The 26,878-nt window shown below is 40.7% G+C and overlaps 1 protein-coding gene across 2 annotated transcripts in view; it reads left to right on the plus strand.

Annotated features, from left to right (window-relative positions):
• LOC117525675 (serine/threonine-protein kinase N1-like) overlaps positions 1-26,878 on the plus strand; it is a 125,661-nt gene that overhangs the window by 52,361 nt on the left and 46,422 nt on the right. Inside the window, exons 1-5 of one of the 2 annotated variants that reach the window (XM_034187598.1) lie at positions 11,433-11,575; positions 12,644-12,838; positions 19,088-19,193; positions 21,209-21,357; positions 21,822-21,942. In XM_034187598.1, the coding sequence (XP_034043489.1) occupies positions 11,534-11,575; positions 12,644-12,838; positions 19,088-19,193; positions 21,209-21,357; positions 21,822-21,942 (613 nt within the window). In that variant the 5' untranslated portion in view covers positions 11,433-11,533. Of the gene's footprint in view, positions 1-11,432; positions 11,576-12,643; positions 12,839-19,087; positions 19,194-21,208; positions 21,358-21,821; positions 21,943-26,878 lie in introns of those variants that run through there. The other variant, XM_034187599.1, reaches the window with a different exon arrangement.

A 26,878-nucleotide genomic window follows, 5' to 3' on the forward strand; every position in this document is an offset into this window, starting at 1 on the left:
GTCAGTAAGGGCATCTGGCATAAAACTTGTGCCAAATCAACATGCCAATGCATATTGGATCTGCTGTGGCAACCCCGAGTCAAAAAGGGTGAAGCTGAAGGAACTACACTGAACAGAAATATTAACACTTGTTTTTCCTCCCATTTTTCATGAGCTGAACTCAAAGATCTAAAACATTTTCTATATACACATTTTATTGTGGCCAGCCTAAGGCACACCTGTGCAATAATCATGCTGTCTAATCAGCATCTTGATATGTCACACCTGTGAGGTGGAATGGATTATCTCGGCAAAGGGGACGTGCTCTTTAACAGCTTTATACAGATTTGTGAACAGTATTTGAGAGAAATAAGTCTTTGTGCATTTAGAAAATGTTGTAAATCTTTGAGTTCAACTCTTGAACAATGGGAGCAAAAACAAAAGTGGTACATTTATAGTTTTGTTCAGTGGGTGTGTGTATATATGTATATGTGTGTATATACGCACACATATATATTTCTATTTATGTAGAGTCAAGTATGATAAGTTAACATTGCAGACTTCACGTGGGGGGGGACATTACTACTGTATGAAATGCATGTCCTTGCCATTGTCACCTGCTCATGACAATATGAAACATGGTGGCAATATAAATTAATTAAAGATCTGGCTTGGGAAACCAAGCCTTGAGTGAACACTCTACTTGCTGCACCACCAATGTGCTCACTGAAAGTGGCTAATGTTCATTAGCTATGACATTTTGGTCACGTGGTTCATTTCTGTAAACAACACACAGGTTCCTCAGTGTTGGGGACCCCCAGTAGGTGGAGAAGGCCAAAGGGGTGCTTGTTAAACCCACAGGGTGGGTGTGTGTGTGTGTGTGTGTGTGTGTGTGTGTGTGTGTGTGTGTGTGTGTGTGTGTGTGTGTGTGTGTGTGTGTGTGTGTGTGTGCGCATGCATATGTACTAGACAAAACCTGTGTCACTCATAGGTTTTCAATAGAGGCCCAGAACAGCTGATATGAAGCTCGTGTCTGGGCCATGTTCTGGGTGTCACCATGTTCACAGTAGCAGTACGATGAAGTCATTATTTTCTCAGTAATCATGCATTAAGTGGACCTAACAAACTTAAGCTACTGACAGCTGCTAAAAGTGCTAACGCTGTTAGTGTACAATGTTAAATCTGACAAGAACTCTGCCTGAATATTGCAACAGAGATGTCTTAGAGGATCCATTAGGATGCTTCACCACACAACAAGATGTATTATTCCAGGTGTTTGTAATAAAATAATCCAAACAGACACAGCTCTCCACTATCAGCCGCATCGAGTGGCCTCTGTGCTAAAGATGCTACGAGAGGACTTTTTAACAGAGTCCTCTGTTTTGGAACCAGCCTCAGTCGGCCAGTTAAGATACTGCACTTCCAGGTTGACTTCATCTGACATGATCAAAGATTGCAGCTTGGTTTCATCTGGGTACGGCAGATAGATGGTTACTTTAAAGATGTGGAAATAGTCCTAGGTGGCAACCATCTTGGCAGATAACCGGTTTGAGGATGGATCTGTGGTATGGGAAACGCGGCAATACATTGTGGCAGCACACGGCACTAGTGCATACTCCCAGATCGCAACAAGTCACACACTCACAAAAAAAAAGATAAATAAAAAACACAACCCAAAAGTTAAAAACCCAGTGATATTGATGACGTTGGAATAGCTATGTCTGGATTGTTGACTTTGACTTGGATACCCTTGAGCCGTCACAGACCGTAGACTGCTTTCACTCATTCATAATGCTCAAACATGCACAACCATTGTACCAAAGAACTGGTTAACCATAGACGTAAACTGAAACAGTGTCTGTGTTGCAGAAACGATAACATTGTGGAAAGCCAGACTGATACTAAGCCCAGTTTAGCCCTGTTAGTATTATTATTATTAATATTTTAATCAGGTGTTCATTTTACTGTGTGTTAAGGATCATCAGGACGTTTTTGGGAGTCACAGAAATTCATTCTCAAACTTTCCTGAGTATCAACATCTTGAAAATGTAGTTTGGATTATTACATGGTGAAAACAAGGCAGGGGTGGTGGCCAAGTAGTTAAGTGCACTTGGTTTCAGTGTGGAAGGGTTAGGGTTCAAACCCCACCCCTGCCACATTTCTCCATGTAATATGGAGTTGTGTCAGGAAGGGCATACAGCGTAAAACCCGTGTCACTTCAACATGCAGATCCACCTCAGATTTGCTGTGGTGACCCCGAATGGAAACAAGGGAGCAGCCGAAGGGACTTACTATTTTACATCGTGAAAACAAATGTTAGACTTTAGACCACGCTGTTTACATTATTACCTGGATGAATTTTACAGTAATTACTGTCATTACAAAAAAAGTACCTGTGTCTGCTTCCTTGGCACTGTGAGAACTGTAGCGTTGACATGAAATAGACTGAAGATGATTGACAGCTGTCTGAGATCTTCACACGGTCACTTGGTAGGAAATGAACAGTGATTGACAGGTCTGTGCTCTGCTCACTAAATGTCAGGAATAGATGTTGATTGACAGGTGGCCCTCCCCCTTCTGAAGTGGAAGATGAATATGACTCATGTGGCTGCCAGCATCATTGTGACAAACACTCATTTTGTTTGTGAAATATGAAGCAGCAGCTTCACCCTGACCAGCCTGTACTGTATTTACATTCAACCTGCATGTGTATATATATATATCTGTAGTAACAAAATGGACCAAATAATCTAACCAAATGTGGGTCAGGGAAGTTTAAAATTTTATTCTCCTTAAAAAAACAAAAAAAAAAACAAAAAGACACCGTCATACATAAAGGCAGCTACTTGGAGAGAACAGTTGAGTTTTCACCAGTCAGATAAAAAAAAAAGAATGGGGGGGGGGGGGGGGGTGACCAGAGAAAGCTAACAGTGTGATGTTGATGTTCTTCTCAGAATGTGAAGGCGGATGAACCCTGAGAATTCTGCACTCCCAAAATCAACCACTATTTTTGGAAGGGCACTGTGTGGTTCCACTTTTGTAATGATGCTCTACCAATTGCTTTGTGTTGAGGTTCGGATTAGTATATAGGTTAAGGTTAAATTTTACACTAATGTATAAAAAGCTTGGAATTTGAACAGTATTTCCATTTCCAGACAGTAGCTTTATCCACTTCCACAAGTCTTCCACAGCAGTGGATTTGTGGTCCTGTCCAGTTTGGGAGTTTTGCACCTCCGCATACGTATTGTGCGGAAAATGGGATTTTTGTCCAGTGAGGGGATAGCATGCTCACACAGTTTTAAGACAGAATTTGTTCCAACACCATGTTTATTACAAATATCTTGTTTTGTAGGTTTATTTATTATATGAAGTTTTGTAAAATGATTGTGTATTTATTTCTATCTATATATTTAATGTGAATGTTAAAATTTGACCAGGATTCATCTGGAACATATGTGGATCTCATCATTTAGTGTGCATTTACTTTAATTACATTGGAGTGTCACGTCTGTGAGCATGTGCTGGTACCATGCTTCACCACACCCAACACACTATGTAACCGCTTTGGATCCTGGATAGCACCTACTCAGGCAGACAGCTAGCCCATCCCCATCCAGGTCAGGTCACCTCTATTTATAACATACCACACTGTAAACCCAAAGAAGTTAGCAGGACCCAAAAATATTGAGGTAATCAATTGCCACAAATCTTTTGAGTTCATAAACTTAAAAGTCTGTTGTTCCACAAACTTAAAAGTCTTGATTATATACTACTTGTACCTCATGATTACAATTAAATTAAAGTGTTCATTTAGTAAAAGTAAGTCCCTTTGCCGGCTCCTTTGTTTTTCACTCAGGGTTGCCACAGCAGATCCAAGGTGGAGCTGGCACAAGTTTTACACCGGATGCCCTTCCTGACACAACTCCACATTACATGGAGAAATGTGGCAAGTGGGATTGAACCAGGAACCTTCTGCACCAAAACCAAAACTTGGCCATTATCACCCCTGCTACTCAAATATTTTCATATGTAATTACTTAATTTTTTTTAAGTTGTGCCTCAGTTATGCTTACTTGATATACAGTTAGTTCAATTACAAAATTTTAGTTTAATTTGCTCAAAAAGCAAGACCATGTTACACAAACTTGAAATGTTTAAGTAAGTAGAACGTTTTCTTAAAACTTTTTACACTACGTAATCTTTTGAACATTCAGGTTTACAGTGCATCTGTAACACTAACACAACAGGTGTGCCAGTGTTTGTATTGGTAATTTCCCATGTGTGTTGATTCAACACATTCAGAAACAAGTGGTTTTGAAGGCGTTCTCTGCTTACTTTCGGTATTCCTTTTGGCTGCTCCCAATTCAGGACCAGCTCAGTGAATTGTCCATCTCCTCAACTATAGTTTTTATGATCTGCATTGATTTGGCACAAACTTTTACACCAGATGCCCTTCTGGACACAACTCTCTTTCTGTAAGGAGAAAGAAACTGTTTTTTCAGCTTGCACATATTTTAAAAATAAATAACTTCCAGAAGGGAATCCCTCTTGGAGACATGCATTACTTTATACACTGAACATAGTCCATGAAACACTTCTAATGATTCTTTCCGTAAACATTTAACACTTGAAACACTTGACTGGTACAGTTGCCGTACAGCATATTTGCCATGTAGTTGCTGAGTCATCAGTTTTGTTGGCCACATTTGTCTCTTCCTTCAACACATTTGTCTCGACTTTCTTCTGCAGCCCTTATGACCCTCAGCTGTTTTTCATCTGTCTCTCCTTCTCTCGTTGTCCCCATACTCCCCTCTCTGCTTTGTCTCCTCTTGCTGTTTTTCTTAGTCTTTTCCCTGACTGACCTCTCTGTCTTTTGTGAGCATGACTGGACATGCTGAGTTGTAACACAAGACTTTTTTTTCCCCCACTTAAAACACATTGTACCTTTTGATGTCATCACTGGCTGTTGACATTATAGCTTACCAAATGCTACATGAAGCCGATGACCAAATCAATTCCATCGCGTTCCAAGTGTTGAGAGACGTGGCATTAAGAGATCTGTAAATGATCTTTCCCACAAACCATCCAGTTCAATGAACAATCCAATAAGCGAAGTGCGCATCTCAGGCCGCGCGGTGCATTATGGGTAGGCTGAATTCTTCGACTATCAACCCACAAGCTATGGTGGCAGAAAGCAGTATGGAGTGCTGTGATTTGGATCATTTCAACTGCTGGAAAGTTGACGATTTAAAGCGTTTTTGTAAGATCCGCAGATTGCCTGTTACAACCAGGACTACGTACGGCAGTGGACAGAAGTGGAAAGAAGAGCTGGTTGTGCTTGCGTGTGCTGCATCGGTACAGAAACTACCGTGAGTGCCGGCAAAGGAGGAAGAGCACGCTGCTGTCAAAAATGACCAGTCCTTGTTGATAGTTGGAGACAAACAAATTTCTGACCCCTTGAAGGCAACTGACGGATGGTTAGACGAAGTCCAGAAACTGAAACTGTGGATATTGCAGAATATTTGCTAAGCAGGGATGAGAAATCGCTACTCCGCCAGCTTCAAATTGACGACAATGAAGGTGAGTCTTGCATGTAACCTCTTTGGTGTCACGTTTGTTTTGATAAGTTGACAGACATACAGTATATGCATGCATGCAGTTTGTTTATAGAACATGTCAATTTTACAATATTACGCGCCACGTCATTCTTGGCGCGACATTACAGTCATAAGCCGATGCACAAAAACGGTGGCACTGTTTCAGGATATTGACAAAATAAATGTGTGCAAGAAACTTACAATTTTAGTCTGTCTTTTACATCCGTCTGGATCTTTCTTTTATGTGGCGAAATTGTGTAGAATAAACAGAGGTTTACGACCACATTTCTTCTTTTTTCTGTCTTTGGGTGGACTCGGCGGAGCTTTGCAGTCGTGTGTTTTCAGCCAAATTTCAAGCCTATAAATTCCGTTTGACCATTTGAAAACAGCCCCTGTCATTATTGTATGCGTCGCTTAAGGCTTAAAGCCTTTGAAACAATCCCTGTAAAAGCCTTAACTTTTACAGTCCGCTAATGCTACTGTATACGAAATTCAGTGGGAGCGGTGCGAGTTTGGGAGCTGGAATTTTTGCCCCCGTTTGACCCACGCATGCGCAGATGCGTTGCGCACTTCACTTATTAAATTGACAACTCCCCCCCCCACGCACACATACTGTAACGTGCTGAGCTGCGAAAGATGTTTCAGATCTTGTATAAATATGATCTTCACACTTTTATAAATCGGCTGAAAAACTAAACAGACTGAGGCTTTAATCTGTCTAATGTAATTAATTTAATTCATTGTAAGGCATTGCCTTGTGTTCTGGAACATTGCAGACATAATGGACAATTTTTGGTCCAAGACACCAACAAAGTCAGATGGGACATCAAAACAAGCATCCTTCCAAGTATCTGGTAACATAACTGACGAATAATTTGTGTTTTTGGATAGCATTATTGTTTATTTAATGTCTCCTATGTGTTACATTTTCTCTGTTGTACTTCTCGAAATGTAAAGCGTGTTAGAAAATATTAAATGCATTATTGTGATATTCAGGATGCTGTCTTGGCCTCATTAAGTTTTACAATGTCTGTTCTTCAACTTGTAAAAGGGGCTTCTTGAGCAAAATCTATGTATGATTTGTCACGTTGCATTAACATTGTTTATTATCGAACAGTTTTGATTTGAATGATCTCTACTGCCGCGTTCACACTGGGCCACCGTGCGCGACACGAGCGACAGCAGCAACAGGTTGCCATGTAATCCCTATGGAACGACGCGTTTTGGTGCCAAGCCACGCAGCACAACGCAATGGATGCGAATGAAGCAACACGAGTGAAGCGATTTTGAGTGCTTGGCATGTTTGTAGCACGATATTGCGTCGCGTCACATCGCGTTGCCCTCCTCCCCAAGTTGAAAAATCTGAACTTTTTTGTCTTGTCGCGACGCAATAACCAATCAGGGACTGAATATGTAGTGATGTGGAGATGTCCGGAGTTTGACTGAAGATGTGAACATGTCCTGTCTCTGGAAGCCAGCCTGTGAGCAGGACTTATGTCTCTTTTGTCCTTTATTTCACAATTATGACAGAGTTTTTGGAGCGAGCAGCAGCCCCACAGCAGCGGGAGCGGAGTTTTTTTTTTTTTTTCTTTTTTTACATGCACGCAAACGAATCGTCCCTGAAGATTATTTTATAAATTAACTACACAGATGTATAATAAAACAAATGGTGACTGGTTTCTAAACACAATTATGACAGATTTTTTGGGGGAAGAGAGGAGGAGCAGCCCCACAGCAAGCAGCGGAGTTTCTTTTCTCTTTATGTGCGCGCGTGAGCGAATCGTCCATGGTGATTATTTTACTTATTAACTACACAGATGTAGTTAATGGTGCCCCACAGCAAGCAACCGAGTTTTTTTTTTTTTTTTTTTTTATTGTTTACATGTGCACTCGGGAACGGGACAGGAGGTCCTCAAACTGGGTCCAGCAGAAGCAGAAGGACCGCTGAAAGCGGCCGTCATCCAGACGCAGCTCGTGCAGCAAATAATGATACTCCCCGAATTGGGAGCTTTCCACAACAACTCGCTCCGTGTGATCAAGGTCCGTCATGTTAACTTGACTGACAACCGGAGCCGGGAAGCGGAATGGAAGCTCCTCCTATTTGATGATTTGTGACGTCTGGTCGCGCCCGGTGTGGATGCGGCATACTATCTTACCTACAAAGGCAGCAGTTTCTGTATAACAGTTTATTAGCCTGTGTACGTGTAGCTTCCATGGTAACAGATGAACAGGTAAAAATGGGTGAAGTGGTTCTCCATTGAATGAAAGGAGAACACAGTGATTTCTGAATAACAATGACTTTTAGATAGACTTGAAGGCTGCACTGTTATTGTTGTGCATTGTATGTTTCTTCAGTTGTGACACTGGTTTATAAAAAGACAGACTTTTGGGCTCCAGTCTGCGGCCTCGGCCCCAAGAGGCATGCCATCATGTTTGGGAAAATGAGTGTTTTTCGTGCTCCCCCCCCCCCCCCTTTTTTTTTTTTTTTTTTTTTTTTTAAACATGTAGGCACTGCTACACTTTAGCCTGACCTCTGCATGGTCTTTGTTGTCTGTGTTGAATGGTGACTCAGTAGGAAGACTCCAGGCTGTGTTGTCACAAAGCAGCAGAGGGAGGGAACACAAGATCTGAGCTTTAACCACGTTCTGTCTTATCCTTTTACATTTGGCCCTGGGCTTCTCCAGACTGTTCACACAGTCTGATTGAATTAACCTCTGTTGGTGGAGTTATCTAATAAATTACGCAGTCATTACCTCCTTTGTCACTGCTGCTGTATCGTCCTCACTGGGCTACTTTGCTAACAAGCTGCATGGGATGAGAAATGACTCATTTATTTTCATTTGCTGTTGCCATATTTGATGTGCTACAGTGGGTCAGCAGTGAAGCTCGAGGGTGAAGTGTATTCTTTATATTGAATTAGTTGACCTTGCTAAGTGATAAACTGAAATTTTTAAACATTTTTAAAACTATTTTAAATTATTTTGAAAATGACTGAAAGAACTAGGTTGTGGGTGCAAGCGGCCAAAATGGGCTTCCTCAGGAGGGTGGCTGGTGTCTCCGTTAGCGATAGGGTGAGACGTTCTGTCATCTGTGGGGAGCTCGGAGTAGAGTCGCTGCTCCTTTGCGTTGAAAAGAACCAACTGAGGTGGTTCGGGCATCTGGTAAGGACGCCTCCTGAACCCCTCCCTTTGGAGGTGTTCCAGGCACGTCCACCTGAGAGGAGACCCCGGGGAAGACCCAGGACTAGGTGGAGAGATTATATCTCCACACTGGCCTGGGAACGCCTTGCCTCAGGATCCTGCAGTCAAAGGTGGTTAATGTGGCATGGGAAAGGAAAGTTTGGGGTCCCATGCTGGAGCTGTTTCCCCCGCGACCCGAACCCGGAAAAGCAGTTGAAGGTCAGTGATTGATGCAACATTTAACAAACAGGTACACAAACGATAATGATTCAATTGCTATTCTTGTATGGTTCGAGGTCTTCTCCCCATCACTAAGGGTCATTCCATGTCAATTCAACAAATATTTGAGGGGCCTCACACACTTTGTCTCAGATTTTCTTTAAATTTTAACCAAATATTCCCAGACTATTCAGAACAACAAATCTGAAGGTTGAGGCCTGTAGGCCAAGTAGTTTCTGAGATATGGCCAATTTAGTGTGCATGGGGTCTGCCGTTTTTTAGGCAAAAATTATGGCTGTCATTTCTGGAGCCATGTTCAAGGTAGAATATCTCAGCAAATAATGGACTTAGAGGCCTGAAATTTTCTGTGGCAGTTCTCATGCACATCTAGACTTGGACTATAGTCAAACAACAGACATTGACACTAAACTGTGAAGTTTATGTATGTTCAAACTATGGAAAATATTACATTGACTATTGCGAGCATCCATGTTTGAGACACTGAAGCATACCATTACACTCACAGAAGCCTTTCCATTTATTGGCTCCTTAGTGCCAGCTATATTGGCTATGAAATATGTAAATTTGACATATCTGTGGTAAACAGTTATTGTGGGAGAAACCTCTGAAATCTGAAAAAAAAAAAATATTTAGTGGTTGAATTTTATTAGAAGAAAAGCTCATGTGGGCAGTAAATAAAACTCTTCAAACTGATTCCATTTTGAAGGTATTGATATCTACTTTATGTGTTATAAATATGACCTTCTTTATGAAACTCCTTCCTGGTTAATTTAAGCATCCAATTATGGCTAATTTGTGCACTTGAGAATGTATTTCTTGTGCTGAAAAGACAATTTCATTTTAATTGTGTGCACACACTGCATTCATATGATTCATGGCACACCCCAGAATGCTTGCACATAGATCTGCCAGGGGGATTCACCAAGGGTTCCACAGTTACTAGGCTTATATGACTGCTGGGATAGGCTCCAGCCCCCCGTGACCTTTCACTGGAGTAAGCATGTATAGAAAATGAATGAATGTTACAGCTGAGATTGCTGACGGTGCTTTCTTCTGCAGGCTTTCTTCTGTTCATCACAAAACTCATGTTGCAGCACGGATCATTGAGGAAAACCAAATATGGTGACAAAAAAATTCCCCTACTGGCTATCGTTTTTGTGAATGTACCCACTAGGGAAGGCAAACTTGGCAACAAACTGTGTCGCCACATCAACCACTGCAGGAGTTACAAAAATCCACTGTCTGCTCAAAGTAGCAACACCACAGTGCAAATTTATTTAGAGCGCTACTCGAGATGCCCTTGTGGCATGCACATATATCCTGTTAAGCAACTTATGAAAAAAAAAAAAAGGATTTGTCAAAGGGTAGTAGAGCACTCAGTGAAACAGCTAGTCTGCTATGTGTATAACTGATCCTAGTCAGATTACAGAAACTTGTTTTAACTCCCTATGTGAATCTCTACTGGATTGACTTTGGCGGCCCTGAACAAAATGAAAGACAGACTGAAGCACTGAGGCTTCATTTCTAAAAATGTTTTTTGAGTAAAGCTGTAAACAAAAAAAAAAAGTGTACTTGTCCTTAAATAGCTTCACTAGCCTGGAATGTTTTCTTGGTCATGGTCAAACTTTTCACTACTCTACTAGTATTTTAATTTGATCCATCAGTGCAAAATTTCTCTAGAGATACTATGAAAATAAACTTTGTCACCTCCAATCCTAAAATGGGGTGTGGCAGCCAGCTAACATTTAGCCCTGTGGCACATTAATAGCAGCCTGAACAGTGGCTGTGGTGCACGGCTAGCTATGTGATATCTATGAATTGCTAAATACAAATGGAAAATTCATGTCTCACAAACTTTGTGCAAGATTGAGCAGGGACATCATGCCCCTGCTTAAGATGTGTGAGCCTAGCAAACTTTGCACACTGCAGCTGTTACTGCTCATAAAGAGGTTCAAGCATGTTTTCAGACTGGAATGTGTTTCTGTCTTATATGCTGTTTCATATGGTAACTGGAAAGTGAAATCAGGACTGGATTTGTAGGATTTTGTCCAAACATAATTCTCTGGCTTTGAGCTAATGCTTGGAAAACACATCCTTGACTCGTGGTCTCCCTGGAGATGATATGATTGGCCAGTGTGGGAACAGAAATAGGGCCACAGATTCACTTTATGAGAAGTCTGATTAATCGATAAGATGGTCTTATAGTGTTGCATCCAGAAATAATTTTAAAAAGGAAACTGATTGTACTTAGAGGGATAATATATTCCTGATACATGGAGTTTCTGTCCTTCTTGCTCTCTTCACTGATAACCGCTAAATCAGAGGAAACAGGAAAGGCCTGACCAGCTTGGTGTTGGGACGGATATCCTCGCCTTTTGGAGGCGTTCCCCCTCCTCCCTCACTTAACTCTTTATCTCATTTTATCATTTCCACGCCAACCAATTTTGCTCAGTGAGGCACTAACTGCTTGTCTTAACCCGGGAGTGGACCGAGGTTGCTGTATTTTGGATCTTTTGGGACATCCTGTTTGTCTGAACTATGTGCTGGCATGGTGATGAGGACGATGAGGACAGCTCAGAGGTCAAGTGTTGTTGTTTACTTGTTTGCTTTCTGTGTTTCATCTAATAGTAGGCGAGCAACTGATTTTCTGGTGACACACTTTCTCTCCTGCGTGTTCCTGAATATTTCTGGCTTGTTCTTTGTCTACACAACTCATTATTTTGGAAGCAATACCTATGCAGCTTGTGTGACCGGAGTGCATGGGTGAAAATTTTTCTACAAGGTATATTAAGAAATTGTAGCAATGACTAGTTTGGAATAAGTAGCCTAGAAATTTGAGCAGCTGTCACCCAGACGTTGTCATGCTTACATGTGAAAGACTGTGTCTGTGTGGATGGAATTTCAGTTTATTTAGTATATTTTTATAAGTCACTTATTTCCATTGTGGTCCTAATGTAAAGATTCAGAATGATAATTGGCAACAAATAAAATAAAGACTAAAATATAAATGACAATTTAATAAAGCTAGTAAGTAAAATGGAAAAACTTCTTATTTTTTCAGATGAGCCCAATAATTTGAACAAACACTGTTTAAATACAGAGTGTAAATGTGTTTACGTCTTCATCACTCTCAACTAAGGCTGCAGTGATGAGTCATAGTAATCAATAAATTGATAATCCAAAATATTTTATAATATTTTTGATGATCAGAGTATTTTGGACACATTTTGCTTGATACGTTTTACTTTTATTTATTCATAAATATTAGATATTTAGCATCTTCACAATATTTGACATTAAATTTACCACAGTCTTCTGCACAGCACTGAGTCGTAACTGCAGAAGCCTATAACTTCTTCAGAGTTATCTGAGTGTCTTGGTGGCTTCCCTTACTAGTCCTCTTATTGCAGCAGTTGAATAATCATTGTATTAGTCACTCTGTTAGGTGTATAATCAATGTGTTACCTTAGATAATTACCAAAATAATTGTTAATCCCAACACCTCATCTTACCAGCCTAAGGGGTAATAATGTGTCTTTGTAAGGTCGCAGTTATACCAATCTGAGATGTTTATTCTGTTCTTAATGACTTTTCCCTTTTCCCCTGATGTCCCACATCTTTCTTTTCTCTTGCTGATGACTCATCCAGAGTGACCCAGGTGGGCTGTCTGTCCTGGAGCAACTTGGTCTGGACCAGAACTCAGATTTCTCTGACTCTGGCGTACAGCAGCTTCTGGATGAGCAAAGAGAACGTATCCGCAAAGAAATACGCAAGGAACTGAAGATCAAGGAGGGAGCTGAAAACCTGCGCAGGGCTACTACTGACAAGAGAAACGCACAGCAGGTAAATCCACAACAGGAAGCTCTGTCCTTTTATCTATCAGTCCCTGATAGAGTTTTAGAAGTCCCTGGACATTTTGATTGTCAAATCAGCCATATGTATGAGTGTAGATGGACTATGGAGAAGGTTTTGCATAGGTTTCACGGCTCATGAAAGATGTGAAATATCAACAAGGAAAAGATGCAAATTTGCAAAGAAGAAATATGTAGAACAGATGTTTCATGGACTTTTTCTCCAGTGAAGGACCAATACAGGAAATGCTGTAGTTCCTCCCCCCACCCCACAAGACCAATGACAATAAGCTCTTTTTCTGCTTGTGCTTAGTCATGTGTCATCTTTCACTATTCTGTCATGTTGGAGTAGAAGGGTTTGCATATAAGTTTCAGATTTGTCAGAGAAAGTAAAGTATTACCTACTACAGTGGCCTTCCTCAGACCCCTGTCTAGGAAAAGATGTGATCCTAACTCTGCTTAGGCCATGAAGCAGGAGTATTGAGGATCATCTTTGTTTTCATCTATATCTTCTTTGTGTTCTTGAATTTGGGTTCATAATCTGCATGTTCTTCTGTCACACAGACCACATCCATCTTATCCCTCAACAATATCAAGGATGTTCTTGGGCAGTTACCCATGCCATTTTGAAAATTACACTCCAATTAGTGCAATTTGTTCCATTTAAAGATGAGATCACTGACATTTGCTGTTGTATTGAATACAGTATGTGTGTTTCATGCAAAGCCACTGGTCTGTGGCATTTTTGTTGTTTCTTACAACAAATATTTATAATGTGAAATATTAAAAAGTTCAAAGTTAAGTTGAGAGACTAAAATAGGGTGACCCCAGAAGTGGTGACTCAAACTCATAGTTTGAGAACCACAAAAAGGCTAAAGTATAATCCCACTTGTTCCAACCATATCCATAAAACAAAATTGTTAGAAATCACATCGCAGAGTGCTGTATTCATATTTCATTTCATCATTGCATTGTGAAAAAGCCTTTTTTTTTTTTTTTTTTTGGGGGGGGGGGGGGGGGGGGGTTGTTTTTTTGGAAGGGAATGTATGACTGAATGGGTTAGCATACTGTCAGTTAATGTAACCAGTCACACATTCCCACATCCAGATTGTCCTGTGGACCACAGGTGAAGCAGCTCCATAAATCAGTATTCTCCTCTGCTTTTGGCTTTTCACTTGCTGAAGATGGGTTATTCATCTACTTTGCAAAAACCAAAAAAACAAAACAAAACACCACCATAACTTACAACCCCAAATCCAATGAAGTTGGGACGTTGTGTGAAATGCAAATAAAAACAGAATACAATGATTTCAACCTATATTCATTTGAATACACCACAAAGACAAGATATTTAATCTTCAAACTGATAGACTTTATTGTTTTTGTGCAAATATTTGCTCATTTGAAATGGATGCCTGCATGTTTTAATGCCAGGTATAAGTGGGGCCGCAGCGTTTCCTGTTACTGTAAGTGTTGTCTGTTAGCTTGAGAGAAACATTTCCCCTCACCACTTATAAGATGAACACGGCATGTGTATCTTCTTCTTCTTCTTCTTTGTCTTTCGGCTGTTCCCGTTAGGGGTCGCCACAGCAGATCAATCGTTTCCATCTCACCCTGTCCTCTGTATCTTCCTCTGTCACACCAACCACCTGCATGTCCTCTCTCAGCACATCCATGAACCTCCTCTTTGGTCTCCCTCTTCTCCTCCTGCCTGGTGGCTCCATCCTCAGCATCCTTCTCCCTATATACACTGGGTCCCTCCTCTGCACATGTCCAAACCATCTCAATCTCGCACCTCTGACTTTGTCTCCAAACCGTCCCACCTGAGCTGTCCCTCTGATACGTTAATTCCTAATCTTGTCCATTCTTGTCACTCCCAAAGAGAATCTCAATATTTTCAGCTCTGCCACCTCCAGCTCTGCCTCCTGTCTTTTTGTTAGTGCCACTGTCTCTAAACCATACAACATAGCTGGTCTCACTACTGTTTTGTAAACTTTCCCCTTCACCCTTGCTGATATTCTTCAGTCACAAATCACGCCTGCCCTTTCTCCACCCACTCCACCCTGCCTGCACTCTCTTCTTCACCTCTCTACCACACTCTCCATTACTTTGAACAGTTAACCCCAAATATTTAAACTCATCTACTTTCACCACTTCTTCTACTTGTAACTGCACTATTCCACTGGGCTCCCTGTCATTCACACACATGTGCTCAGTCTTGCTTCTACTGACTTTCATTCCCCTTCTCTCCAAAGCATATCTCCACTTCTCCAGACTAGACTCAACTTGCTCTCTACTCTCACTACAGATCACAATGTCATCTGCAAACATCATAGTCCATGGGGACTCATGTCTGATCTCATCTGTCAACCTGTCCATCACAAGAAAGGACTCAGAGCTGATCCTTGGTGTAATCCCACCTCCACCTTGAATGAGTCTGTCATTCCGACTGCGCATCTCACCGCTGTCACACTATTCTTGTACATGTCCTGCACTACCCTAACATACTTCTCTGCCACTCCAGACTTCCTCATACAATACCACAACTCTTCTCTTGGCACCCTATCATAAGCTTTTTCTAAGTCCACAAACACACAATGTAACTCTTTCTGTCCTTCTCTGTACTTTTCCAACAGTATTCTCAGAGCAAACTTTGCATCTGTAGTGCTCTTTCTTGGCATGAAACTATATTGCTGCTCACAGATCTTCACCTGTTTTCTAAGCCTAGCTTCTACTACTCTTTCCCATAACGTCATGCTGTGGCTGATCAGCTTTATGCCTCTGTAGTTACTGCAGCTCTGCACATCACCCTTGTTCTTGAAAATAGGAAAAAGCACACTTCGTCTCCACTCCTCAGGCATCCTCTCACTTTCCAAGATTTTATTAAACAATCTGGTTAGAAACTCTACTGCCATCTCTCCTAGACATTTCCATGCCTCCATTGGAATGTCATCTGGACCAACTGCCTTTCCACTCTTCATCCTCTTCATAGCAGCCCTCACTTCTTCCTTGCTAATCTCTTTTACTTCCTGATTTACTCTCACCACATCATCCAGCCTTTTCTCTCGCTCATTTTCTTTATTCATCAACTCTTCAAAATATTCCCTCCACCTTCTCAGCACACACTCCTCACTTGTCAGCACATTACCATGTGCATCTTTTACCACCCTAACCTGCTGCACATCCTTTCCTGTCCCTTTGTCTGGCCAATCGGTACAAGTCCTTTTCTCCTTCCTTACTATTCAACTTCTTGTACAGCTCGCAATATGCCTTTTCCTTTGCTTTTGCCACTTCTCTTTTCGCCTTACGCCGCATCTCCTTGTACTCCTGTCTACTTTCTTCATCTCTTCGACTATCCCAAAACTTTTTCGCCAACCTCTTTCTCCTTATGCTTTCCTGGACCTCTTCATTCCACCACCAAGTCTCCTTGTCTTCCTTCCACTGTCCAGATGTCATACCCAGTACTGTCCTAGCTGCTTGGGCACACTCTCCACCACCTCATCTAACACACTCCAGAAATCTTCTTTCTCCTTCATCTCACAACCAACCTGTGGGGCATATGCACTGATGATATTCATCATCACCCCTTCAATTTCCAACTTCACACTCATCACCCTGTCAGACACTCGCTTAACCTCCAGCACACTTTTACCATACTCTTCCTTTAAAATGACCCCAACACCATTTCTCTTCCTGTCCTCACCATGGTACAACAACTTGTACCCACCTCCGATGCTCCTGCTCTTACTTCCCTTCCACTTGGTCTCTTGCACACACAATATGTCTACCTTTCTCCTCTCTATCATATCAGCCAGCTCTCTCCCTTTACCAGTCATACTACCAACATTCAAAGTCCCCACTCTCATTTCCACCCTTCTAGTTTTCTTCTTCTCCCGCTGTTCGTGGCAGCGTTTTCCTCCTCTTCTTCGTCGTCTTCGCCCAGCAGTAGCCCAATTTCCACCGGCACCCTGTTGGGCAATAGCACCGGTGGCGGACGTTGTTAACCCGGGCCGCGACCGATCCGGTATGGGAATTCGATTCTGAGTCTGCATAGTTCGGTTGGCTTGTTTTACGCCGGATGCCCTTCCTGACGCAACCCTCCTCATTTGTCCGGGCTTGGGACCGGCACTCAGCTCAGAATGTACTGGCTGCACACCCAATGTGGCTGAGTTGAACACGGCATGTGTATAACAAGAGTAAATATGATTCAAGGCTTCAGGTTCCAAGATTGTTTAAATAAAAGGTTGTGTCCGTTTGTAGAAATGGTTTATGTCTTATTTAAGGCTTTATGTCTACCAGGCTGCTCAAGGAAGCCCTACCATTATTTAATGTTTCGATCTTAAATATGATCAATCTATCTTTATTAGTTGGCTATGTACCAACACAGGCTTTTAAGGTGGCAGTAATTAAACCATTACTTAAAAAGCCATCACTTGACCCAGCTATCTTAGCTAATTATAGGCCAATCTCCAACCTTCCTTTTCTCTCAAAAATTCTTGAAAGGGTAGTTGTAAAACAGCTAACTGATCATCTGCAGAGGAATGGTCTATTTGAAGAGTTTCAGTCAGGTTTTAGAATTCATCATAGTACAGAAACAGCATTAGTGAAGGTTACAAATGATCTTCTTATGGCCTCAGACAGTGGACTCATCTCTGTGCTTGTTCTGTTAGACCTCAGTGCTGCTTTTGATACTGTTGACCATAAAATTTTATTACAGAGATTAGAGCATGTCATAGGTATTAAAGGCACTGCACTGTGGTGGTTTGAATCATATTTATCTAATAGATTACAATTTGTTCATGTAAATGGGGAATCTTCTTCACAGACTAAGGTTAATTATGGAGTTCCACAAGGTTCTGTGCTAGGACCAATTTTATTCACTTTATACATGCTTCCCTTAGGCAGTATTATTAGACGGCATTGCTTAAATTTTCATTGTTACGCAGATGATAACCAGCTTTATCTATCCATGAAGCCAGAGGACACACACCAATTAGCTAAACTGCAGGATTGTCTTACAGACATAAACACATGGATGACCTCTAATTTCCTGCTTTTAAACTCAGATAAAACTGACGTTATTGTACATGGCCCCACAAATCTTAGAAACATGGTGTCTAACCAGATCCTTACTCTGGATGGCATTACCCTGATGTCTAGTAATACTGTGAGAAATCTTGGAGTCATTTTTGATCAGGATATGTCATTGAATGTGCATATTAAACACATATGTAGGACTGCTTTTTTGCATTTACGCAGTATCTCTAAAATTAGAAAGGTCTTGTCTCAGAGTGATGCTGAAAAACTAATTCATGCATTTATTTCCTCTAGGCTGGACTATTGTAATTCATTATTATCAGGTTGTCCTAAAAGTTCGCTGAAAAGCCTTCAGTTAATTCAAAATGCTGCAGCTAGAGTACTAACAGGGACTAGAAGGAGAGAGCATATCTCACCCATATTGGCCTCTCTTCATTGGCTTCCTGTTAATTCTAGAATAGAATTTAAAATTCTTCTTCTTACTTATAAGGTTTTGAATAATCAGGTCCCATCTTACCTTAGGGACTTAATAACTTCAAAATGAATTGCCACTTTAAATAAAATGACACCTCTTTCCAAAGGCTGTAATACAGAGAATGAACTACAGTTGACTAAAATGTTTTTTTTTTTTGTCCCAAACTGAGACGTCCTGCATTCTTTATGAATTACATCCTGACGTGCAGCGCAGCTGCAAGAGCTCAGCTCAGATGTATGGAAAGACATTAATGCCAATAATGTCTGAAAGGAAATGCTTTTGACAGTAACTACAGATTTTGTTTATTTCTATTTATGTCCAGAGATCAAGGATCCACCATGTAGAGTTTATTTATATCCAGAGTTTAAGGATCCAGTGACCAATTTCACAGTTATTTACTTTAAGACTCAATAAAATGTTGTTGACATAGAAAACCTGTAAAGTTTACTTTTAGTACACAGAAAATTCACAAGAGGTATCGATAAGGAATTGGATTGATAAGCGAAATCAGTAATGGTATCGAAATCGATGAAATCTTATCAGTACCCATCCCTGGTCAGAAGTTTAGTTTCGTGTGTGTGTGTGTGTGTGTGTGTGTGTGTGTGTGTTATGTTGGCCTTGCCTTTTCATGATTTGTAGATTTGCTAAGTGGGCACAGAAATGTGACATGCAAAAATTATTTCTTCTGTGTCACCAGAAATCAAGCTGTAATCTTTCCCATCTTAACAGGTTGACAATCAGCTACGGAGTTCCAACCGCAAGCTTGATGACCTACATGCTCAGCTACAGGAGCTTGATGCACACATTGTGGTGAAAGGAGGAGATGAAAATAAAGGTATGTAAATGAGGCGCTGTCATTCCTTTGGTCATCTCATTAAGAAATGGATAGCGTTGAATTAAACAGTATGGTGTGACCACTAGGACAGGACTTGAGAGCTGGTCTTAACCATGGTTCGGGAGTTTTATTAGTGTGTATTTTTTGTGAACTGTGTGGTTCATGAGGGTTGGCTTTTATATGGGGCAGAAAATTAATATGATTAATTAAAATAACAATCTACCTGAAAATTAGTGCTGATGGTGCTAATATACAAATCAAATCAACTATAACTGAAATTTCACTCAACATAAATGCTGGAGCACACAGCTTTTAGGTGGTCCATTTATACAGTTAATCAACAGCAAGCCGTGCCAGCTCAGATATTTGTAATAAAATACTCATAAACAAACACAGTTGAGTCCACAACAGTTAGCAGTTTCTGCTTGCGGGAGCCTTGGGCACGGCTTGCCGGTATCCCGTTGAGATGAGGTGAATGTCGAGATGAGGTGCGTCGTGCTACTGCGCATGCGTACATCGCCCTACCGCAGACTTGAAGACGTCACCCGTCGAGATGAGGTGCCTCGCGCAACTGCACGTGGGGAGATGATGTAACTCGCTTGACGTGCAACTGCGCATGCGCATTTTGTTTTGTTTTTTTCTGTCAAAAATTTTTTTTTTTTATTAATTGTATTCAGTGTATTTATAGCGTAGTAAGTAAAACATTTTCTGTATTTTACGTTAGGAGCATAAATGTATGTATATGTATATTTTGCCTGTCGAAATAAGCTAACTCCAGGTTAAAAATACGTATCGTTTTATAGTGAGTAGATTTTATACATTACTACGTTCGGATGAACAATTTATACATTTACTTGCCCATCAAAATAAGTGAACTTCGTTAAGTAATTTTTACAGTGCACACATATGCAGTTACGCGAGGAACCTCATCTCGACGACGCACCTCAGCTCGACAGACTTATGTCGAGCAGAGGTGCCACGCATCTCATCTCGACAGAACACGGAACACAGCTGTCACTTAAAGAGACCATGTCCCCACTTATTTATAACTTTATGGCCTAAAGTAGGCCTTTGATAAACTGCCGTCCTGTTCAGAGTGTACCCTGCCTCATGCCCTATGACTGCTGGGATAGGCTCCAGCCCCCCTGTGATTTATGTGTTTGAAGATGAGTCTAAAGTAGCAACTACTGAGTCATTTTAAAAAAAAAAATCATAATAACCCCCTGTAAAGTTCTTATGAATGGGGGAAACTATCTGTAGGAACTTTTTGTTTGTTAATTTGTTTTTTAACCAGGCTGTAAACATGTTTATTTCTTCAGTAAAGTTGGGGATTTTAACATGGGGGTCTACGGAGAGTGGCTGTTTTAGAACCAGCCTCTTGCAGCCATTCAAGGAACTGGAAGATTTGCCACTTCCACAATGGCTTAATTTTCACCACCAGATGATTAGGCTTGAATAATATACTGAATATTGCAGTCTGATAGAAAAAATGGCTGTTGTGGATTTTATCCATGGCACCTGTCCATATTTCAGCGCGTTTACTTGTCCATGTTTCAGCACTTGTTTGTTTTGTCTTTGTGGTCTTGCTATTTTTCATTTAGTCTCTTTCCTCCCGAAACAGATATTCTGGCTGTACGAGTCACTGTAGTCCCTGGAACAATGACGCATTTCCTGTGAAAACAGGAGAGTTGCGGTCAAACTCCTGCAAGCCAGAAATAATAATTTGCTTCAGATTCTTGATAAATAAGGACTGTTGAGCAGAGGACAAAGTAATGACTTTGACACATTTCTAAACCTTTATGTCATGCTGTTGTGGGAACATATGGTCAGCCTCCACTGACTCATTAGATCTGCTTGCGTCTTCCGACATTCACCCTGGCCACAGAAATTCCAGAGTGTAAAGATATCTGATATGAAATTAAATTTTCATGAAGACTATTTTTAGTTTAGACCAAACTGTGAGCCACATCATGCTCATTTTTAGTACAACTCAAATCATTTCCTTTCCTCCATAGAAGAGTGTCCTCAGTCCCCTGGGGCAGTGAGTCGGACTTCGGCCCACAAAGACCGCATCGCGGCACTGGAGAGACAGCTCAACATTGAGCTTAAAGTCAAACAGGGAGTTGAGAACATGATCCCCATCTATGCTAATGGTTCCACAAAGGTAAGGACACCCTCTCTGTCCACACTCAGTGCACTCTCCTCCAGCCATGGTTTAGCCCATCAGTGTAAATGACAGAAGGCACTGACTACAACAGTTTTTCCAATGGTGAAGTGGTTTTGGGTGCTAAAGTGGATGCCTCCCTGGTCCAAATGTTTGGAACCAAATCTATGTATCTATCCAAACATAGATGGGCACAAAGGAATTTGTGCTGGAATAATTTACTTTTTTAATTTCCATTTTCCTTTTCGTGTGTCGACAGACCTTCACCATTTAAATATGAAACCCTAATTATAAAACTTGAAGTTATAGTGTTACATTACTATAAAAATAAGTACAGCCATTATTTGAATTATATTGTTCTTATTTTTCTATTTTGTCTCATAAATCTCTTCCTTGATTTTTTTTTTTCTTCACATTTCCTGTTATGTGATGTGGTTCTTGTCTTTGGTCTTTGATTTGATCAGGACAAGAAGATGCTCCAGACCGCTCAGCAGATGCTGCAGGATAGCAAAACCAAGATCGACATTATTCGTATGCAAATCCGCAAAGCTGTGCAGGCCACCGAGCAGAATGGCGACACACAGGGTATGTTTGGTTTATGGTTAAACATCAACATGGTCATGTTTGTATATTTGTGATTTTGAGCTTAAATACTTAAAAAATATATATTTTTTTTTTTTTATTAAGGCTACCTGATAAATTTCGGAGACAATGTTTAAACAGTTAAATAAATTAATCTTTAGCATCCCCAGTTGTGGTCAGAACCTGTGGTCAGGTTTTAGTGGGGAAAAATTAAGATCAAATGAAACCAATGGAGCAGCAGCTCGAAGCACTCCTTCATTGGTTCACGATTCAAAGCAAAGCTCGGTTGATTATATGGAAGAAACGAAACATTTGCGGTAAAACAAAATTATTTAGCAACTGATCGATGACTAAATTAGTTGACAACTATTTTAATAATCGATTTTAATCGATTAACTCGATTAGTTTATTACTGTAAACGTTTACCCAAGGGTATAATAATAAACTGAATCTTAATCTGAATCTAGTTGTTTCAGCTCTAGCATGTGACCACTTTTCTTACCAGAATTGTTTGAATTCAATGAAATATGTTTGTTTTCCTGCATGGATCTGACTTTTAAAGGACATGTCACCTGTGATTTAACGTCCCAGATAGCAACACAACATCAAAGGACTCATGATTGTAAATCTCCCTGCACACATGCGCTTATAATTAGTGGTTTCTGATGTTTTATATTCTTCATCAGCCTGTTTCAAGCTTAAAACCTCCACATTTCAGGCTCTATTGATCCAGGACGTCGTGAGAGAACAGAGACATTTCAGAAGAAGTCGGTTTCAGCATTTTATCCGGATATTCCACTGTTAAAGGAGATTTTTTTAATGAAAGACGTGCGGACGGGTCGCAGCCGACGCGACGCAGCGGCACAGGAAAAACACCTCCGTGTTGATAACCATTTGTTAAAATCCAGTTGGCTTTTGATGGCTTTCAGTGGAGTGAGTATATGAGAAATTGTTTATCAGCTGGAGATGTTCCAACTTGTCCTCAAGGCTTCCAACAGAGGTGTTTTTCCTGTGACGGAGCGTCGCGGCGGCTGCGAGCCGACGCTGCAATCCGCCCGCACGTCTTTCATTAAAAAAATCTCCTTTAACAGTGGAATATCCGGATAAAATGCTGAAACTGACTTCTTCTGAAACTTCTCTGTTCTCTCACGACGTCCTGGATCAACAGAGCCTGAAATGTGGAGGTTTTAAGCTTGAAACAGGCTGATGACGCTGCCTGAGAGCGCTGCGCGACGTCTCGCACCGTGAAAAGTCCTTAAAGCGACAGAATCACCTCAAAATCTCTCATCAGCTGTTAAAATTTTCACTGAAGACCAGCTTAATTTTTCGAACCATGTCCACTTTGATGTGTCTCACAGGTTTAGAAAAAATTTTGATCAAACAAAGCGCCAGTCTCTCAGCAACTTCTCAGACAAAGGAATTCTGACGAGGGGCTGGACGACTCCTCCCACAAGGAGTGCTCACAGGCGAATGACGTCACCGACAGGCGTGGAAAAACTCACGCATGCGCACGAGGGTTCAAGCATGTCTGACGTAAAAACATATGAATGAAATCCATATAGTTTTTGAAAAAAATAAAAAGGACCTATACTTTACGGACAGACCTCGTGTGTGTATATATATATATATATATATATATATATATATATATATATATATATATATATATATATATATATATATATATTAGATTCTTCACAGTTATATAGAACACTTAATAGCGTTTTTAACAGGCTGCATTTATGACTAATTGCCGCAGGTGCACAAAACCTTCTCACAGCTGCTCCTTTTACCGTGACTGCATCAAAATGAACAGTTATCACTTGAACACGAGTCGTCATAACAGCATCACACTTGTGTAAACTTTGGAATTAATTTGTGCCTCAGCTCATTGAAGCGCAGGCTGGGACGCTTCTAGTAACTACATCACCTGTCGAAAACAAAGTACTCATGAGTACTCTGTTTTCTGAAGACTCCGTAGCTGTTTGCTGCGAATGCCGTATAGTTTGAAATCGGTCACGGCAGTGCACAAAGTAATCCCGGTGAATCATCGGATGCCCACTAAAAGCCTAAATCGAAATTGTTATGATTTCAGTGCGACATGTCCTTTAAGCACAGTCCAAATCAGGAATTTGGAAATGCTATTCCAAAAGTTTTTATCCTGCTTTATCTATTCCACAACCAATAATGTTGTGTGATTGGGCGTCTTTGTCCTGTTCAATGCTTCACCTGTACTCCTCTAAACATACCTCTGGTCATTGTGGCCAAACGTCTCTGTACTTTCTCCAGAAAGATTTTTTTTTTTCTTCTCTCTCTCCTTTGCCCATGTGATCCACTACAAACCTTTGTTGAAGTTGAAGGTATCCAGTTTGGAGCAGGGACCTCTTTCTTGGGTGGCAACCTTTTTTTTTTTTTTTTTGTCCATGGTAGTGTAAAATCTGTTTGACTATAGGCTGATACTGGTGTTCAGCCTCCAGTTCATGACAGGCCTGTTCCTTGGTGGTTTCTAGGTTTTTCCTAATCATCCAACAACCAGTTTGATCAAAGCTGAGGGCAGCAGTTAAAATCTTTTTCCAGAAAGTCCATTCTAGACCACTTCTTCAGTGTGCAGAGACAGACAGAATCAGTTGGCCGGAAATAACAGCACCTAAGGTATTCATTCACCAACAGAGAAGCACAGAGGTTACTGAAGTGGTTGCTGGCAGCTCCAACCCCAATTCCAATGAAGTTGGGACATTGTGTGAAATGTACAGAAAAACAGAATACAATGATTTGCAAATCCTCTTCAACCCATATTCAATTGAATACACCACAAAAACAAGATATTTAATGTTCAAACTGATAAACCTGATTGTTTTTGTGCAAATATTTGCTCATTTTGAAATGGATGCCTGCAACACATTTCAAAAAAGCTGGGACAGTGGTATGTTTACCACTGTGTTACATCGCCTTTCCTTCTAACAACACTCAATAAGCGTTTGGGAACTGAGGACACTAATTGTGAGTGTCATGATTGGGTATAAAATGAGTATCCCCAAAAGGCTCAGCCATTCACAAGCAACAATGGGGTGAGGATCACCACTTTGTGAACAACTGTGTGAAAAAATAGTCCAACAGTTTAAGAACAATGTCTCAACGTTCAGTTGCAAGGAATTTAGGGATTCCAGCATCTACAGTCCATAATATAATCAGAAGATTCAGAGAATCTGGAGAACTTTCTACACGTGAGCGGTAAGGCCGAAAACCAACATTGACTGCCCGTGACCTTCGATCCCTCAGGCGGCACTGCATTAAAAACCAACATTATTGTGTAAAGGATCTTACCGCGTGCATCTGTGATGGTATGGGGGTGTTTTAGTGCCCATGGCACCATCAATGCTGAAAGGTACATCCAGGTTTTGGAGCAACACATGCTGCCATCCAAGTAACGTCTTTTTCAGGGACGTCCCTGCTTATTTCAGCAAGACAATGTCAAGCCACATTCTGCACGTGTTACAACAGCGTAGCTTCGTACTAAAAGAGTGCGGGTACTAGACTGGCCTGCCTGCCGTCCAGACCTGTTACCTATTGAAAATGTGTGGTGCATTATGAAGCGCAAAATACGACAACGGAGACCTCGGACTGTTGAACAACTGAAGTCATACATCAAGCAAGAATGGGAAAGAATTCCACCTACAAAGCTTCAACAATTAGTGTCCTCAGTTCCCAAATGCTTACTGAGTATTGTTAAAAGGAAAGCTGATGTTGTAACACAGTGGTAAACATACCACTGTTCCACCTTTTTTGAAACGTGTTGCAGGCATCCATTTCAAAATGAGCAAATATTTGCTCAAAAACAAAAATGTCTATCAGTTTGAGGATTAAATATCTTGTCTTTATGGTGTATCCAACTGAATATAGGTTGAAGAGGATTTGCAAATCCATGTATTCTGTTTTTAATTACATTGTCCCAACTTTATTGGAATTGGGGTTGTAGCTCTCTGCTTCACTAACAAATCCAGAATTTAGATATAGTGACACTGAACCTATTGTCTATAAATGGCCCCAACAGTTATTATTGATGTCAGAATCAAAGATTCTATTTCTCAGATCTCTACTGAGCTACTTGGACTTTCCCATTGTATTGTGAGTTGGTCAGTCCCATAAGGACTGTCACACAAGCCTTTTTTATTTTGGCACACTGAAGCTACCAGCTGTAGTCATTCGTGTTCATTAAATGAATGTTACATGGTCTGGGCACATTAACAGACATTCTGGAACTTTCAGCGCCACTAAATTAATGGTGTATTTGTATTTATATTCATGACCCTGTGCTGATTGCAGAAAACCTAAATATAAATTGAAATCACAAGTTATTGGGGTTCTTTTTTCTATTACACATAATAACTGTCATTTATTTATTTGTTTATTTATTTACTTGCATATTTATATGGCACTTTCAAAGAATACATACAAAGTGTTTCACAAAAAGATCCATAATCATTGCCATGTCCACCCACCTGTAAATGGTTTTTGCCTTTGACTGGGTAAGTAAGCTGCTGAGGGGTGGCAAGTGGTACACTCCTGTCCACTTCATGTTACGGTAGGAGGTTGGTTAATGAACTGGATTTAAACTCACCACTGATGTGAACTGTAATAATTCACGATATAATTGTGGGTTATGCTATACCATATTACACTAATGTTAATTATCCAGGGCGTTGTGCAGGAACTAGAGAGCTCCTTGATTTTTATCATGCCTGCTGCTGCATGTTGGTGTCATCTAACCAGTGTTTGGAAACGGTTTTATGGTCGTTCACCTTAACAGTACTGGATTGCCACTAGGGGCAGTGCTACATGTCAGTCAGAAACGAGAGACGGAAGCAGTTTTCACTCCATTAGCCTACCATGGTTATCTCTTATGCATATGTAATATATCTTAAAAGAAATTAATTAACCT

This window comes from Thalassophryne amazonica, chromosome 15 (assembly GCF_902500255.1).
Source record: "Thalassophryne amazonica chromosome 15, fThaAma1.1, whole genome shotgun sequence".
NCBI lineage: Eukaryota > Metazoa > Chordata > Actinopteri > Batrachoidiformes > Batrachoididae > Thalassophryne > Thalassophryne amazonica.